This window comes from Balaenoptera physalus (genome assembly GCF_965194825.1).
Source record: "Balaenoptera physalus genome assembly, chromosome: 7".
Taxonomy (NCBI): Eukaryota; Metazoa; Chordata; class Mammalia; order Artiodactyla; family Balaenopteridae; genus Balaenoptera; species Balaenoptera physalus.
This window is the reverse complement of record NC_138886.1, coordinates 46894697-46914406: the sequence shown is the minus strand read 5'-3', so window position 1 is coordinate 46914406 and position 19710 is coordinate 46894697. Positions and strand designations below refer to the sequence as shown.

General features: G+C 36.1%; 1 protein-coding gene across 22 annotated transcripts in view; it reads left to right on the top strand.

The window, feature by feature from the left end:
• Positions 1–19472, top strand: part of TMC1 (transmembrane channel like 1) — a 375625-nt gene extending 356153 nt beyond the window's left edge. For 18 of the 22 annotated variants that reach the window (XM_082470917.1, XM_082470925.1, XM_082470918.1 and 15 more), the window contains 6 exons: positions 1610–1677; positions 6567–6806; positions 11563–11686; positions 15134–15212; positions 15320–15371; positions 18985–19472. In XM_082470917.1, coding sequence (XP_082327043.1) covers positions 1610–1677; positions 6567–6806; positions 11563–11686; positions 15134–15212; positions 15320–15371; positions 18985–19174 — 753 coding nt within the window. In that variant the 3' untranslated portion in view covers positions 19175–19472. Of the gene's footprint in view, positions 1–1609; positions 1678–6566; positions 6807–11562; positions 15213–15319; positions 15372–18984 lie in introns of those variants that run through there. The other 4 variants (XM_082470921.1, XR_014266085.1, XR_014266086.1 and 1 more) reach the window with 4 other exon arrangements.
• The last annotated feature ends 238 nt before the right edge of the window (positions 19473–19710 follow it).

Below are 19710 nucleotides of genomic sequence, written 5' to 3'. Positions count from 1 at the left end.
AATTTTTGTTGAAATCATCTGTCATCTTTGTCCTCCTTAGATAGGGTTATTTATTTTTTCATTATGTATCATATTATTATTATTATATCTTGCTATTTAACCATTCTTGTTATGTCAGACTTGGCATCTACTCCCTGAATCTGTTACAAGGCACATCGCCCATACCTTTCAGTTAACTAGGAGAGTACTGTTGCCTTTTGGGAAATGAATTTGATGCCTGGATTCAAGAATTCTTGAGGCAGAGTGTTCAAAAATAGTGAAAGATTTGTTGGGGCTCCAAATCAGAGACCTATTCTATCTTCTTACAAATATATTTTTTGGGTGCTTGGGTTTAAGAAAAACTGAGGCACTCTCAGGTTGTTTGATTTTGTATGTGTGTGTGCGCACATGAGCGTTGTGCTGTGTGTACGTATGTGTGCTAGGGAGGGAGTTATTATGAGGATACACGTGGTCTGAAGCCACACCTGCAGATGTCAGGATCTGGGGCAGTAATCAGGTCCTGCCACTCTATTACTCTCTCTTCATGGTCCTCTCACTTTATATTTTTTGCTGTTTGCTTTTTCTCTTGTTACCAATTAGTCAATTTCCTGATTGATTATTCTCTATCTCAAATTAAATAGGAGCCAGCTTTATTGTCTTTGCTAATTAGCATTACTCCATTGACAGAGCTTTCTTTCTAAGATGCCTAATGTGTCACCAGGAAGCCTCTGGACGGGTCCTCCTAGGACAGATGCCCACCTCAGTTCCGATTGGTGTCCCCTGTGTACAAAGAACAGCCTGGTGCTGCTGCCCTGAGTAGGATGGTATCATCTAGGAGTGAACACTGGACAATGAGATGAATAACTTCTTAAACTTTCATTGTATTGCTCTCTATATTTTTTATTGTAAAAGAAATTCACATTTTTTTTAAAAAGTATTTTAAATATGCAAAACTTAAAGAAGAAGATAAAGGCATAATCCATCACGCACATATAACAACTATTAATTTTGCTGATCACTTTTAAGTTTTTTTCTTTATGCATAGTTTCATATTGAGTAGAAAAAATAATGTATAAGTTTACATATTTTTTGTTTAACATTAGAGCATAGTTTTCTCTTGGGTATATAAATATCCTTCCAACAGTGATTGTAATTAGCTGCAATATATATCATAGCATAGTTAAACTGTATTTACTTAACCAGTGATGGACATTTAGATGGTTTCATCTCTACTTCTTAAAATTTGTTAGCATTTAGGATTATTTTGTTAAAACAAATTTCTAGAAGTAAATTTACAGGGTCAAAGAGGAGGAAGTTTTAAAAACTTTTCATATGTATTGTCAAATCGTTTTCTAAAAGTTTACTCCAAGTTTTACTTTCACCAGCAGTATATGAGAACGTATGTCTCATCACACTTCCACAGCATCGAATGACAGAATTTAAAAATGTCTTACTGTGTTAAAAAGGATGCCTTATTATTTTATCACTAATTATTTATTGTATTGATTATTCTGCTATTGCTGCTGCAAGAAAGTAGTTGCAAGTCTAGCCATACCTATATAGAAATATGAAACACTTGCCTTTCAGTTTTTGCCATTTGAGATGCTAATACAGTGAATGTCTCCTCTAGCCTTCATACACCGAATTTGACATCAGTGGCAATGTCCTGGCTCTGATCTTCAATCAAGGAATGATCTGGTAAGCCAGATGTGGACAGTTTATCGCTTGAAGAAAGCCTCCAAGATCATTTTTACATGAAGCAGTGTAGCCTGGTGTTAGAGAAGTCCACAGTCTGTATCTAACTCAACATTTGTCTTTTTGCAAAGTGAATGACTATGAAGAGTTTACTTTTTTTCCCCATATTTTAAATCTTAATTCTAAAAGGCGTCTGCCTGTTTTGCAGAGCACTCCTTCATCAAATACTGGGAGTCTAGGTTCTGGCTTCTAGATTATTTGAAGGCTTTTTATAGTTTCGTATCCTGTGATACTAGGATCTAACAGTGAAACATTAATGATCCCATTACCGCATGTTAAGAATGAAAGAAATTAGTGTAAGGTCTTTCCAAGAAACTTATTTTATTTGCAGTCACTATTGAATATGTTTTAAATGGAATTTATAGCTACTTTAAAAAATATTAGCTTACCAAATCCAATAGTTTATAGAGATGAAATGCATGTTTTAGGAAGTTTAGTTAGAAATATGATCTTTATTTAGTAATTTGTTTCATGGGGCCATTTGCACATCAGAATTATTTCTTTTAATGTACAAAGGATTGTTATATCTTTTATTAAATGAAAGCATTTTCACTGTAAACCTTGACAGGTTAAGATGAGTTGATACAGTAGAAACCATTTTTGACTTTAAAAATTGAAGCATAGCAGGAGATTCATCTGTGGACCGTGTATCTTGAAAATCTGTCACTCTTAACTAAGAACACCCCAACCCACAAGCAGTTACAACTGAGCTTCTTTATCCCATTGACACAGATCTAATATTGTGCCAATCACACCATTGTCCTAGGTACAAGTACTAGTTACTGGGGTCAGTTTTTGTGCAAGCTTCATATTTACCCAACTCCTTCAACCATAGCTAGTCTGAATTGTTAAACCTTTGTGAGAGCAAACCTCTCTGCAAAAGTTAAAATGATCTTGCTTCAGTTATATAAAGACCACAGTCAAGGGCCTCATCATTCCTGCCTTGGGGCCTGTCAGATTCCTGTGCCTCACTAGGTCAATCAATATGAAGAGAAGACTATACAAAGATCCTCCTCTCCATTGTCAGGTATGTTTAAAAACGTGATTCCTGTTCCCTTGCTTTCTAAATTTTACAGGTTATGGCTTATATGTCCAGAGAGTCATTAAGGAGTGAAATGCATCCTTTCTTCTCCAAGCAGGGAGGAAAGTCAAGGTGGCTCAACATGTGACTATCACCAGAGATAGCAAAGGGCTCAGCTTCCAGATCTTTCATTTCCTGTAGGGGATTCTGCTGTCATGGCAGAAAATGGCTAACAGTGCTATTGGAGTAATGAGAAACCACTGCCTTATATCAGTTTTAAAACTCCCTGGCTCTTATGCAGAGTGTCATAAATCCCTCAGGCCTGGCGTGGCGCCATTTGTGCAGACATATGCTGCATGTCTATTTCTTGTTCTTTCATAGTGAAGACAAAAGATTGGCCTAGAAATTTGTTTTCATTGTCAGCAAAGCTCCTATAATTGTGTCCTGATTTGTTTCACTTGTAATCTTGCACCTATTTAGTCCACTGTTGTTCATATTGAAATTCTTAAATATCTAAACAATCTTCTCCAGTTTTCTCATGGGCAGACCCATCATCAAAATCTTTGCAGTATCATTATACTATCACTTTCTATGTATTCAACCTTCAGATATTGGTCAAATATTGCTTCTGGTTAGTTAAAGAGGACTTTAGAAAGTGATTGTGTTTTTTGAGTGTACTAAGATATTCACACACTTCCCAGAGTTCTAGAAGCAAAATATTGAATAACTATTATTCCCCTTCAGGTCAACCCTTTGTACAAATGGTGTTTTCCTAACTGCCAGGAAGTTGGTGACAGCGTAGGGATGCGGTGTGGGGACTGTGTAGTCTAGGTTTAGAAGGCTCCCTTGTACTCACACATGTAATCCACTATTTTATGAGGCATAAGGATCTGATGCCTAAGTATGGCCATTTGCTACAGAAATGATCAAAAGAGGATGGAGATTTTGTGTTCAATTTTATTGGTTTGTGACTGGAGACATTCAATAACTGCTTTAGGAGTTTCTGAATAATGAAGGTTATTTACACCGATGTTATTAAAGTCAAACAATTATAGGTAACATCCATTTTGTTATGAATTGGCTGATATGATCAGTAAAACTATATTACACACGTATTTTTAAAATAGCGTAGGTTTTGTAATCATATTTTTAAATGATGAAAGCATATCATATCTCTACTCTATCAGAGCAGGATGTAGCTGAGGCAGAGCACACACAGTGCGAAAGAAGATGGGTTTAGACGTTGTTCCAATGCTGTCTCCTGTATCTCCCTGCCAGTCTTGTCACTTTCTGCTACCTCATTTTCTCACTTGATCAAATGTGAATAATTTACCTGACACATACCGTGTCACTGGAGCAATAAGGAGAGCTAAATAAAAGAAGCTTTCATTTGCTTTGATCTTCTTGGAAGAAAAGCATTTTATAAGCCTAAGGTATTACAATGATCTTCAACTGACAGATGACGGGATCAGGTCTGGGTAAGGGACTTAGTGAGCTGAGCTGATTAGTGAGTCACAGGCAAAGACAGAATGAGCTTTAAGATTCAGATATCACTGTGCCGGGATCTCTTTTTCTAGGATAATGTTCTTGAGTCATTTGTTCAAAATGCCTATGTGATATTTATTTTGAAATTCTGAAATTTATTTATCTATAGATGCACTTACATATATGAGTGTACATATGTGTGCATACAGATAAACAATGCATGCCTATGTATAGGCACACATATATGTGGCTTTAGGCAAAACTGTATCTTAGGATAGACTAGGTTGTGCAGCAATTAAATACAACCCCCCAAATCTTAGTGGCTTAGAAAAGGAAAGTTTATTTCTTATTTACACCGTATGTCCAATGTGAGTTGGTAAAGGAGTGTGCTCCTGTTAGTTACTTTCGCTGTGGAGTCATAGACTGTGATAGAATAGGATCCATCTGGAACAGCACTGGTCAGAGCAGAGAGAGAAGAGAACAAAACACCCTCCAGCGCTCGTAAAGTTTCCATCCCGTAGTGAGACACTTCATTTTTATCTCTATTTTACTGGCCAAAACAAATCACATGGCCAAGCCTGACTTTTAGAAGGGGGCAAGCACAATCATCTGCAAGCATATTACATTACAAACATTGGCATTTGGGAATATAATCTAGTGCTTTGTAATTCTGACCCCTCAGCTGGGACTGTCACTCACTTACTTGCTCATGTTTCTGGGGTTCCAGATTCTCTCTTGCTATCCTGTAACCAAGATACACAGTATTGTTCCAAAGTTTACCCTCACTTAAAAAAAAACTAATGAACTTTATATCTTGGAGAAGTTATAGGTTCACAGCAAAACTGAGTGGAAAGTACAGAGTTCCCATATACCCCCTGCTCCCACCCATGCACAGCCTTTCCCACTGTTGACATCTTCCACCACGCTGTACCTTTGTTGTAACTGATGAACCTACATGGACAAATCATCATCCCCCAAAGTACATACCATTTTTTTAATAGTTTAACTTTCTACAAAGTCTATGGTCAATTCAGTATGTTAAAATGTTTTTCAGATCTGTTATATGGAAACCTATCAACAACACAACACAAACTGTAGCAGGTTAGCACTTTTCAGTGAAATGGTTTAATGTTAGATTGCACAAGTTCAATTATAGCCGAAACTAACTTCTTCATCTAACTCAACCCCCCCGCCCTCCATAATACACCAAATTTACATTGGATTGATTTAAAAAATTATTCTACATAACCAGGAAATATAACATGTAAACCCTAACTAGAATTGCTGAAGGTTTTATTATATTTGGGACAGTTTAAAAGATAGGATTCTGCTTATACTTCTGAAATAAGTGTACATGTATCCTTTTTTGAGTTTCGGATTAATAAATTGCCATTATGGTGCTTTATGGTGCTGATGGATTTTCTCATCAAAGAAAATTGAAATTTATTTTGTTGAAATAACCACTGAAGCCATCAAGTAAGAGTGACCTCACCCAAATGGTTCCTGTTTAAAAGTGGCATTTTAAAATACTTTTTAAAAATCTCATGTACAGATCAGTGGATTTCCTGGACAAGCTAAAATAAGAAAGTAAACAGATAAACTAAATTAAATGGATGTGTCAAATTTTCATTTCAAAAACACATAAAGCTTGCAATTGAATATCAACAAAACATAGTATCTTATTAGGCACAAATACATAATTCCCATTGGCTCTAAAATACCGTAACAGCCCCAAATAGAAAATAACATCAGAAAAACTTACTTTAACATTTTCTCTTTCATTAAGTAAAAATTAATTAGCTATGACAAAATAATTAATGCACATATGCAGTTTATTTGAATATAATGGGTGGTTTTAAGGGTTAATTATAAAAAAAGCTAAATTTTTATTTCTTAATTTTTAAAATTTTTTGGGCAAGTTTTTTTTAAAGCTAAATTTTTAGATATATTAATCAATGATATGAATATTAGGGGAAAGTAAATTTTTTTGAGAAGTAGAAGAGAGAAGTAGAACAAATGTAATACACTGTTTGGTCTGTTGTAGTTTAAATTTACTAATGCTAAGTGGATATAGTTAGCGACCAGCAGAGTTTCTGTGAAAGACTTAAGTACACAGTATCTGCAATAATGGGGAAGCTGGTAAAATGTGTACAGGAGATGGAAATAGAAGTAGTTAAGTTTATTAACATGAAGGGTTTATGTGATTGAAAGTGGCAACACATTTTCTGCCTTTGGCAAATAAGCGTGATGTAAAATAAGTAGGCAGTGTGTGACTTTGCTGTGGAGTGAAGCTCCATGGTGAGCAGAGCTCTGTTTCTCTTTCCAGGATGGGCTCCTTCTTCGCTCCCAGCCTCCCGGGCATCAATATCCTTCGGCTCCACACGTCCATGTACTTCCAGTGCTGGGCTGTGATGTGCTGCAACGTTCCCGAGGCCAGGGTGTTCAAAGCTTCCAGATCGAATAACTTCTACCTGGGAATGCTCTTGCTCATCCTCTTCTTGTCCACCATGCCCGTCCTGTACATGATCGTGTCCCTCCCGCCATCTTTCGATTGTGGCCCCTTCAGGTTCTTGCCTTTGCAATTTCTTTTGGGCAAAGTTTTCTTTCAAGGGTGGAGATGGGAATGGTCACTCGTTGTATAAGCTATTTTTTTTCCCCCAAACAGTTACATTTTGGTCTGTAGGAAGGAGCTCTTTTGGATATTCAGGCTCATTATGTGACATGGAAATTCTTAAGCAAGATCCATCTATTGATATTTTCTCACTTGGCAATCATAAAAGGGAAAATAACTGCTCCAGGCTCTGTCCGTGTAGAATATGTACACTGAATCTGAGCTCTTTCTATATAAGGAGAAAGCAAAGAGCAAGGTTTGATTACACTAGTCTGGATGTGAAAATTTTCCTGGTGCTAGGTCATCTCATTCAGACATTGGAAGCTATTGTTATTTTTCACATGAACCACCTAATTGAAAAAATAAAGGGAAGGAAGGGAGGGAGGGAGGAAGGAAAAAAGAAAGATTATTCCACAAGCTACCTAGGAAATGGGGTCATTATTAGATAATAATGAATATAAAGAGGGTCACATCATTTATAATCCAAATCTACATGCTAGGAAAAAAATTAAGGATGTTCCTCATGTATATTCTCCTCAAATAACAAGAATAACTCACTCAAGTCAGTAATAAAGAGTCAAGAAGGCTCTTTGATCCAACTTAGAAATATACTTTTCTACAGTTCTCTATGACAGCGTTCCCTGTGACACTTACCAAGAAAGCAAAGTTTCCAGATCTGGAGGATGGAGATTTCATTCTACCACAAGTCCCCTCAAGAATCTCTACATGTTGAGTCACTGATCAGCATGCATTTGAGTTATTTCTGCTTTTCAGTGAGAAAATGTGAATACAAAAAGCCGTGTGAATGACAAGCATGATGCAATAGTGGGCATGTATAATTTCTCCTTCATGCTGTCAGAACCAAGTTATTAAATTAAAGTCAAAGTATTCTTTGCCCACAGACTTAAGTATAAAAGAAGCATTTTCATTCTAATAATAATCTGTATAACTGCTTTACTGGACACAAAGAAAGAAAATGTTAAGCCTACTGATTGAGCAAAAACAGCTGGAGTTCTGTCATACGTATTCAGGAAGCTGAAGTTGACAAGTCCTGTTCCCCCGCCCCACCCAGGTGGGGGGAAGTAAATAATGCAGACAGTGACATCTGGAGGCTAAATATGAAACTACAGTTTTGAAAGAGCAATTGGTCTTAATAAAGCTCAGAGTATGAAGTTCAAGAGGCAAGTCATCTAAAGACTTTAGTTAATTGCAAATTACCCACACAACTAAATATCCAGGATAAGTTTTAGATGTGCTTTTAACTTTTTAATTGGAAGTGGGTCCTTCTCAGAAAAACATACCAAAGGAACTTAGTTGTCTGCCAGGGAAACCCCACAAGGTCAACACAGAGCTGGGTGGTGGTAACAAAGGTCCATTAATATTAAAAATATCATTGAGCTAGTCACATACAATGACTGCACAATTTTAGCTTTTTGGATCCTAACTCCTTTGCCTCTCTTTAAATCACACTGAGTTACTATGATTTTAATGACTAAAACTTAGTCTGTATCTAATGCATAGTATCTGACTTTGACCAACGGTTTCCTAATTGGCAAACTTTGGCAGATGAGCAGCATGTATATCACTATTTTGAGATCAAGGAAATTTAAATATTTTCAGTAGAGTATTGGGAAAGGGGCATCTCTGTCCTATTTAGATAGTCTGTTGTTCCTGGAGCAGAAGAATATATACTTGGTTTATTCCCTAGATTTTAAGGTTTAAAGCATTGTTCTGCCTTGGTAGTGAGGTGAGAAAGGATATATTAGTAGGAGACTCATGACTTACCATCCTTTTGGACCCTGAGTTTGAGGTGGTTTGACCAGCCTGCCTAGTGAAGTGTATCTGACCCTACTTGGCACCTGGGTGGGCAGCAAATTGGTAAACATGCATTTGAGGTAGGTTAATGGGGACAGCACAGTAATGGCCAGGCTCTCCCAGGTGCATGTATGTTTTCAGGTAAGGTGGCTACAATACCTTAGAAGACCCATTCTGCAAAGCAATTTGATGAGATAGTCTAGCTTGTTCTGGTTTCATAAGAACTGGCTAGGGAGGGTGAATTTTCCAGAAAATTATTCCAGTAGGCTATTAAGTGGATTTACCTTAACACTTTGACAATTAAAAAACTATTTCTTTGGTGTCCAGATGAAGAAAATTCTTCTAATTGCTCTACCACATTTCCTGACACTTGATGTTTCTCCCCCAGCTCCCTCACTAATAATTCTGAACAATTTCTAGTTCTCTAGGTTCTCACACACCTCCCTGCTAACATTATGGTAATTATAGCTTCATGTATTTTCATCTAACTGCAAAGGTAATATGTATTTATCCTAGAAAAACCAGAAATTATCGCATGAAAATAAACACTAACCAAAGACCTGAAATAACAACTCTCAACATTTTTTTTGGCATTTTGTATTCTGGTTTTCTTCTTATACAGATTTTAAAAATAACTGAGATCATAAAATATGTATAGGTTTATATTATATCATGACACTGCTATTACATTACTCACTTGATGTGTTGATTTTTCTTAATAGTGTAGCTGACTTCTAGAGGTTAGGGACAGAATATTTTCATCTCTGTGAGTCAAAACACAGTAGAGTGTTGGCCAGTAATTTGAGTTAATGAATGAAGAATGACTGTTTGTTGTGCACTAAGCACTAGAGGAGATGTAGGTGTACATTGGGCATTGATTCTGGCCAGGTGGACCTTTCGGTCTGGCTGAAAAGATAGACATAGACTATTCTAATTAGGGTGGATGGAGCTATGCCCAAGAGAGCTATAGATTAAGTTCAGTAGCATTTCACTTGGCTGTATACTCGCAACAGACTGGAAAGGACTTCTGGGAATATGATGAAGTGGCATACTTTGGTTCACCTGTCAGAAAAAGGGAGTGCCAGGATTTGTAGATGCTTCTATAGTTTGTGTATAATAAAAGATCTGGACTCCTGGTAAGAGACCTGTCCTGGAAAAGGCACCCAGGAATCCTCAGAGATACTAATAACTTCACATTTCTCATACACTGGATGCAAAGAAGACCTTTGTGGGTAGGGATGATTTTGTAAAATTCCAGTTCCCTCATTCTGACATTCATCAAACACAGCCCTAGAGGCTGGAGAAGGGGGGGGGTGGATTGTCTCATTTTTTCTCATCCTCCTTGCCTGTCTCCTCATTCTGGCTGTATTCCATATGTCAAGGTGAAGCATGGTCAGCTAGAATGGATGAGGAATAAGAAACCTTAGTGCAATAGGTTGATATAATCTTAAATTGTCAGTAAGCTTCATTCGCCCTTATGTATCATAGGTCTTGCTAATTAGTGTGTAGATCTATAATTTGTGAAGCAAAATTTATACCTCTGTAGTCCAGTGACTGCTGACAAGATACTTGAAGTCACTCTCAGTCTATTAAAAGATACTGGAGAGAAAAAAATCTGATCTGGAACTTGTGGGTCATGTTCAATTAGTAGTTAAGCATGTATAAAGGTCAAAAAACAAAAGTGAAGCCAAAATATTTTACTCAGTGTTATGCCAACTTTTATTCTCATGATACATACAAATTGCTGATAAATAATGTAATATCTTTTCTGAAAATTACATCATTTCATAGTAGAATCAATATGTATATACAGAAAAAAATAATTTGGCATGATGGGTGTTACCTGATAATGCTGAGTATTATATACTAAGTTAAGACAGACATCCTGCTCTCATTTCTCTAGTTTATAGGGTCTGAGAACAAACTCACTAAGGACCTTTGCTTTTTAGACTTGTTTTCTTTCTCTTCCCATTTTCTGTTCTTAGCTGGTACTCATTAGGGCCCGTCCAGAAGAAATACTGAGAGAGAAAGGGTTCAGCATTCAGTGCAGTTACCTATTAATAGCTCAGATGAAAGAGGTCTGGTGGAAAATGAGATAGAAGCTATAACATGGAAAGAGATATTAGATTATTTGTGGATTTTATTCCATTAAGCTATTCCTTATGCTCATTTCCAAGGCTAATTAAAAAAATTGAGCACACTATTTGTTCAGCCCAAAGAAAGTATTCTCATATAAGAACAGCTGCTGAGGAGTAGACTTACAAGCTATTTATAAAATATATTTTCATACATATATAAGGTATATTTATATTTTATATAATATATTTGTTCTCAAGTAACCCAAATCTTAGAAATATAGCTTTAAAAAATCTTCTCCTGGAGGGGAGGGATAAATTGGGAGATTGGGATTGACATATACACTGCTATATATAAAATAGATAACTAATAAGGACTTACTATATAGCACAGGGAATTCTACTCAATATTCCATAATGACCTCTATGGGAAAGGAATCTTAAAAAGAGTGGATATATGTATATGTATAACCGATTCACTTTGCAGTACACCTGAAGCTAACACAACACTGTAAATCAACTATACTCCAAAAAAAAATTTTTTTTTAATCTTCTCCTAATGCTGTGGTTAATTTCCTAACTGCTTTGACTATGTGTTTTTGTTGGCATAACATTTCTCATATCTTATCCATATGTTGACAATATGAGGTCGAAGTATCAGGAGTTGTAGCTAAACATCAGATTTCTAACCTGAAAGAGTACTTAAGCAGTGTTTGAGAAAAATTTCTAGTTTTCTTGCTATAAATATAGTTTTTACATCTTGCTATAAACATGATTTTTACATCTGTTTTAAATGAACTTCTCTCCTTTTTTTTTTTCAGTGGCAAAAATAGGATGTTTGAAGTCATTGGAGAAACACTGGAACATGATTTTCCAAGCTGGATGGCAAAGATCTTGAGACAGCTTTCTAATCCTGGATTAGTTATTGCTGTTGTTTTGGTTATGGTGTATGTGCTTTCCCTCCTCATAGAAAGAGCCTTTGTAATGTTCTTCCTGCGCCTTTTAAGTTTCAGCATTTTCAATTCTCTTTCTCCCCAGGGGTTGTGCTGTAACCTAACCAATTCAGCACTGATTACATGGTGGTGAGAGGCTAAAATTCATGAGCCATATTCTGATCCTATTGCATGTAATTTACAGCCATCTGCATCTGTCTTTGCCTGCCTAGGATTATAAGATTTGTTCCCAAGTAACCAAAATAATTATCAGTAAACAGCTACAGCAAGGGAAACATAAACACTAAATCTAATCAGCACATCAAGCTTCCTCCCCACCCCCCTGACCTCCGCCTTTTTTCCATAAAGCATATGGCTGTGAATACACAGGAATGATGAGCCTCTAAGTTAATATTCCCCTTGAGGGCCCTATAGGCTATATTTCAGGGCTAAAGGCTTAAGGGGTCTTAAAAATTACCCTGTCCTTGTTCCTAGAAGGCCATTAATAACTATGTCTGCCCACGATGATAGAATCAGAGGACCAGAAGGGTCTTGGAAAGGTCACTTAGTCTATCCTTTCAAAGTCAGAGATGATATCCAAAGGGGAACTTGAGAGGGGGCTTTTGTTCCCATATTACTTTCATTGGTTTCTGAGTCTTGGCCACCACAGGTAAACTTACATTCTAAGCAAAAAATATATATATATGCTTCCTATGGAAGAGCTACAAAAAGTGCCCCAGTCCTTCCTTCCAAACCTCAAGGCCCTCCTAAATAAAAAGTCTAGAACTGCCACTGATCTCAGTCAAGGAGGGCAAGTATGAAGTCACCCTCGTGGACACTTTAGTGGAACAAAGCTGACACAAAGGGTTGGATTTGTTTAAATAAAGGTAAAACTAGGAAATCTCAGGGAGAGATTGGGAGAGAAATCCCAGTGGTTTAAGTAAATGAACTGGGTTCTGGGCCAAGTTGTTAGGATCGTCTCTGTGATGGTCGTGGTCACAAGCCACATCAGCGAGGGCAGGTGTCATCTTCAAGTTTATAAATTAAGAAAATGACTTGGAGGAGGGAAGGGATTTTTCCCTCAGTGAGAATACATCAAAAATGACAATAATAGGGCTTTGACAGTAAATCCAACACTCACCCCTTTACACCATGTTGCCTTCTTTGAGGGAGAGCTAAAAGCCTGTAGGGATAATTAAATAGTAAAACAGATTATTTTATGTAGTACAGAACCTTGATCATGGGGTGCCATTAAGAATCTGATAGTAAATCTCTGGTGCAGATGTGTTAGAAAATGACTTGCTGGATGCAGCCTGTTTCACCAGATGGCCCTGGAAGTGATTTTCCTTCTTAGTGTTTTTACGATATAGTGGCTTTTGAGAGCATGGCTTTTAGGAGTCAAGGCCTTTTCGTGGTAAAAAGGAGGTCTTGTTTTAAAACACACACACTCAAAACAATGTCAGATTTTATGACTATATTCTTAACTTATTGAGAAAGATTTATTTTTAAGCAAAGGAGCAACATTGTTCTAATGCCACTAATTAAAGATTTAATAAGCTGCCCCAGGGGTATGGAAGAGGAATGAACACTGCTTTTGTTCCAGGCACGATCCATATATTAACTCATTTAATTTCCACAATAACCTTAAGAAGTTGGCCTCATTAATCATATTATTGAAAGCACATGGAAGATCTGCCCCAAATCAAATAGCTAATAGGTAAATTCAAACCCATGTCTTTTTATTCCCCACCACTTATTTCCCACCTACTCATTTACAGCACCAAACACTGAGTTCAGGCTGAGTGGAAATGCTCAGAAGAATTGGAAGCCACTTGTCAGAGATGGTCTACATCCAGGGCTGGCACACTTTTTCCTTAAAGGGCCATATAGTAGTTACTTCAGGCTTTGTGGTCCAAGAGACAAAATTGAGGATATTATGTAAGTACTTATGTAACTATTTTAACATGTAAAAACCAATCTTAGTTCATGGGCCATACACAACAGGCTGAGAGTCAGGTTTGCCCCAGAGACCATAGTTTGACAACTCCTGATATAGACTGTCTAGAGGGAAACTGGCATGATATAAGGTCAAATAGATGTCCCACAAGGATGATTTTAGTTCTGATGTTCTGATTTAAAACCCGAAATTCAGCTTATTACTGATATGATTTTCAAATACTGAGGTCTCATCTTCAACACTTTATGGTACCCATACAGTTGGCTTGGCTTTTTATTACCTTTAATTAGAGAATGTTTACAAGCATTTTGAATTTCCCCAATGAATCATATTAAATCAGCTTGGTTGGTTTTTGGGTAACTGAGTAGAGTTTGAGCTAGTTCCCTGCAGGCGCTTTCATTCCTTTGGAGACTAAAAAATGATCTGTGAAGAATACTCATTGAAGGTGCATCTCAAGGTAGAAAACAAGTGATGGATAAATAGAGAATTACAGAATTGCAAATGACTTCTGAGGTCTTTGAGTTCTTCCTCCAAATCCAGGCACTTTTGTAAGAAAACCCTTACAATACACAGACACACCATATTTATTGAACACCTAATTCATGCCAGATATTACACCAGATGCTTTCATGTATGTAATTTCATTCAAAATCCTATCACTTGTATAAGAAATAAACCCAGTGGAAATGATATTAATAATCTTGTTGCTAGCAGCAGATGGCTCATAAAGGTTATGATCTGGTATGTTGGTGAGTAGGGGAAATGTGTTCAGTAACCAGTTATTTGCAATAAAGGGCAATCAATGCCAGTTACGTTTTTTTTTTAACCGCATTTTTTCTTTGTTTTGCTTTAAGTGAAGATGAACATGTTTATTTTTGCAAAAATGTTCGGCTGGAATTTGCTCTTTTTAGAAATGTAAATGTCACTTAAATGCCAGGACTATTCTTTTATGAAATAGTTTCTTTTGAAGGAGAGAGAAACGCAAACAATACATTCTGTGGATGAAAAAAAGCCATGTTAATTACCTATGACTATGAGGATGATAGTCTTAGTTGTAAAAGCCAAAGGAAGGAATTTAAAGTGGAAAGTCAGTTTCCTTTTTACTCTACACATTCCCTAAGCGTCAAGAGATTTTCTGTTCTCTTGGATGCCATTGGTATCGATTTGAAATGGTGTTTTCAATTATAATTTAAAGTGATGTTAATACATTTCCAAGAAGAACCTAAAATTAGGCAGTAAGGAACATCAGACAGAGCCCTGGGCTGTGGAGGAGGAGCCTTGGGGGTCCAACTTCCCAGGTCTACCCCAGTCGCTGTGTAATTCTGAATGTACTTCTTCATCTCTCTGTACTTCAGGCTTTTATCTACAAAAGAGGTTCAGAGTAGAAAATATCTGAAAGTCACTCCAGTGCCGATATTATATGATTTAGTTAATGTAAATTTAAGAAGAATCTTGAGGAACTGAAAAATACCATAAATTTTATTTTATTTTTTTTAAATTTAGTTTGACTATCTATTATCTCAATGCTACTGCAAAGGGCCAGAAGGCAGCAAATCTGGATCTAAAAAAGAAGATGAAACAGGTAGGATACAATTTATTTCAGAGAAATATTTGTCTTTATTAATGTCAAGTAGTAGAAAACACCAGGAAATCTCATGTTCTTCCTCTCTACTATTTTTTATTATGTAGCAAGCTTTGGAGAACAAACTGCGAAACAAGAAAATGGCAGCTGCACGAGCAGGTTTGAGCTATGTTACATTTGCATTCTTTCTCCCCTACAAACAGTATCCTCTTCCTCTTTTTCCTCTCAAAATGGGGCATTTGATGCAGAGGAGCATTACTGCCCCAGCAAGTCACCCCATACTCTTTACTGTCCGCCTTTTTAGCCCTTTTCAGGCATCATATCCAGGGGGTTTGGTTGTTTTCCAGTGGGAGAAAGAAAAGAGAAAGAAAAATTCAGGAATATAAAAGTAGCAGTAGTGATAGAAAAGGGATCTTGCAAATTGACGGACGATGAAGAAAACATCCATGTACATAGTCATACAAATAGCAGATACAGATGCATAATCTCTCCTGCCCATTTTGACCATTTTTATACATAGATGGATACCCTGGGAAGATGCTAATAGTATCCTCTAGGCTCACCACTGTTGCTTTTCCAGAGCCTTCTCTAATTCATTAACCTCTCTTACTTTTTAACCTCTTTAGTTTTTAAACTATTAGAATAAGGCATACTCTCATTTGCCAAAATTACTGATATGTTTTGCCTTGTACATGGAAAAGTGATGCCTAAGAAGTTCAATAAAAATCTTTTCCAACTCTTCCCTCATTCCCAACTCTACAACTCTTTATATTAGTGCGGCCTTTTTTCCCCCTGTAAGTAATAATAATAATAATAATTTGAAAAACTCAACCCAAATTAGTTTAAGTAGAAAAATTTATTGGTTCACACAAATGAACAGAAGAGTGGTATGTAAATCTTCTGGTCACATTTTACCCCAAGTTTAGAAGCAATCAGGATTGAACCCCATTTCTCTGTGGTTCTTTCAGCACTACACTCCTTTTATGTTGGCTGACCTTTACGGCAGCAAAAGTGGATGCAGCAACTTCTAATGTTGTGTCCTTGGATTATATTTGTCTTAGTTTTTTTTTTTTTTTTGTCATTAAGCTACTTGTTTCTTAACTGCATTAATTTTTTTTCAGCTCGATTGAGATATAATTGACAAATAAAATTGTAACACATTTGAAGTGTACAATGTGATCATTTGATATACACATACATTATGAAAGGATTCCCACCTCCAGTTAATTAACACATCCATCACCTCACATATTTACCTTTTTTTTTTGGTGAGAACGCATAAATTCTACTCTTTTAGCACATTTCAATTATACAAGACAGTGTGACCAACTATAGTCGCTATGTTGTACATTAGATCCTCAGATGATATTCATCTTATAGCTGAAAGTTTTGTACCCTTTTACTAACCTCTCCCAATTTCCCCAACCTCGTATCTCTGGCAACCATCATTTTACTCTGTTTCTATGAGTTCCACTCTATTGTTAAAGCTTCCACATATAAGTGATACCATGACATGTTTGTCTTTCTCTGTCTGGCTTACTTCACTTAACATAATGCCCTCCAGGTTTGTCCATATTGTCACAAATGGTGATACTTCTTTCTTTTATAAGGCTGAATAATATTCTATAGTGTGTGTGTGTGTATACACACACACCACATCTTCTTTATCCATTCGTCCATAGATGGACACTTAGGTTGTTTTCATACCTTGGCTGTTGTGAATAATGATGCAATGAACATAGGAATACAAATGAATGATTTCATTTCCTTTGCATATCAATCCAGAAGTGGGATTGCTGGATCACATGGTAGTTCTGTTTTCAGTTTCTTGCAGAACCTCCATACTGTTTTCCATTGTGACTGCACCAATTTATATTCCCACCAACAGTGCACAGCGTACCCTTTCTTCCCATCCTCATCAGCATTTGCCATCTCTTGCCTTTTTGATAATAGACATTTTAACATGTGTAAGGTGATACCTCATTGTGGTTTTGATTTGTGTTTTCTTGATGACTAGTGATGTTAAGCACCTTTTCATGTACCTATTGGCCATTTGCATGTCTTCTTTGGAAAAATGTCTATTCAGATCCTTTGCCCATTTTTAAATTAGGTTATTATTATTATTATTTTGCTATTGAGTTATATAAGTTCCTAATATATTTTGGATATTAACCCCTTATCGGATATGTGGTTTACAAATATTTTCTTCCATTCTCTAGGTTGCCTGTTCATTTTATTTATGGTTTCCTTTGCTGTACATAAGTTTTTTGGTTTAATGTACTCCCATTTGTTTCTTTTTGCTTTTGCTGCCTTTGCTATTGGTGTCAAATCCAAAAAATCATTGCCAGGATAAATGTCAAGAGCTTTTCCTCTAAGTTTTCTTCTAGGAGTTTTATGCTTTAAGGTCTTATATTCATGTCTTGAATCATTTTGACTTGATTTTTGTGTATGGTATAAGTTTAATTCTTTTCCATGTGGATGTCTAGTTTTTCCACCATCATTGAGATTATCCATTTTCCATTGAATATTCTTGGTGTTTTGTCAAAAATTAATTGACCATATATGCATGTGTTTATTTTGGGCTCTCTATTCTGTTCCATTGATCTTTGTGTCTGTTTTTATGCAAATACCATATAGTTTGGATTACTACAGCTTTGTAATATAATTTGAAATGAGGAAGTGTGATGCCTCTAGCTTTGTTCTTTCTCAAAATTGCTTTGGTTATTTGGGGACTTTTGTGGTTCTGTATGAATTTTAGGATTTTTTTCCTATTACTGAGAAAAATGCGATTGGAATTTTGATAGGGATTGCATTGAGTTTGCAGATTGCTTTGGGCAGTATGGGCATTTTCACAATATTAATTCTTCCAATCATTAACACAGAGTATCTTTCTATTCATTTGTGTCTTCTTCAATCATTTATTAAAGAAATTTGTTTGTGTCTTCTTCAATCATTATATAATGACCTTCTTTGTCTCTTGTTACAGTTTTTGGTTTAAAATCTGTTTTGTGTGATATAAGTAGAGCTATCCATGCTTTTGGTTTCCATCTGCATAAAATATCTTTTTCCATCCCTTCACTTTCAGTCTATGTATGTCCTTAAAGCTGAAGTGAGTCTCTTGTGGACATCACATAGTTGGAAGCATGTATGTCACACATATCTGCAGTGCTTTTGTATTTGCTCTAGATTGGGACTATAACTTAATATTATCAAATTAGTATTTAGAATAGTGAATGAAATATTCTGACTTCTAAGATCTGAATTCTAGTTAAGGCATATTATTATCTTTGTTTTAAATAATATAATGTTATTGCATGCTAACTTATCTGATATTTTCCCATAATTTGTTAAAAATATGTATAACCTTTGTGAAGGCAAAGACTATATCTTATTTATCGTTGTTTCCTCAGGACTTAATATAGGACTTTATATATCAGTCACTCAGTAAATACCTACTAATTATCTACTGGACAATGAGGAATTCTTTTACTGGAAAAATTTGAAATGAACAAATTTCTATACTAATTACATAAGCAGTAATGAATGAATAAACATTTCAAAAAGAGCAGAACTTTTATTCTCCTGTCTTTAGAATTTGTGAGGATTTTGTAAAATATAGAAATATTTGGCAACAAATATTATAGCAACATGGAACACATTTGAAGGTATAGATTTCAGGCCACCTCATTCAGAACCATTAAGCACACTGAAATTTTCATTTACCTCTTCTTTATCTTCTTTCTCTGTCTCTTTATTTATTTATTTTGAACAGCTGCAGCTGCTGGAGGCCAGTAATTTTCATGGATATTCTGGAGGCCCAGAAGTATTCCTCACCATACTGTTCAAAAGCAGTGACTTATGTGAAGGCCCAGAGAACAAACATGGAGAGTTGCTACTTCTCTGTTCTAAACCAGGTGGATTATCAAGGTCACGCTGGTCAATCAAGGCATCACCAGTCCTAGTAAAAAAAAAGAAGGATCTCTACCTTATTCCAAATTAGGGATTTGTTCCTGCACCACCACTTTCTCCCCTGAGCCAGTCCCCTCACATTTTCTTTAACAAATTGAGTTTAAAATTGTGTGTGATGGAGAAGTATGGATTACTGGCTTACTCGTTGGGTTAATTTAAAAACCTTTTACTCATACGGACTTTCATTTTATACATATCTTCTGGCTTAGTTTTCTTAGCCTGGAAACAGGAATATTTCACCCTCTTTTTTCTTCTAAGTTCAGAAATATCTTTATAAAGTATTCATTGCAATCATTCGTTAACTCTTTTTTTTTTTTTTGGGAAATTAACATCTTGCTTTCCCTTTTCATTCTGTCTCCCCATCCATGGTCCCCACAAATATACACCCAAAACCTTTTTATTTGCTGCTGGATTCAGTATGAAAAGGAATGGGCTTTTTAGAAGAAAAATCTCATGGGTTATCTCTTCGGGCTTCTGAGAGGTACACATAGTTTAAACCATATTAAGAGGTTTATATTAGCAAACTTTG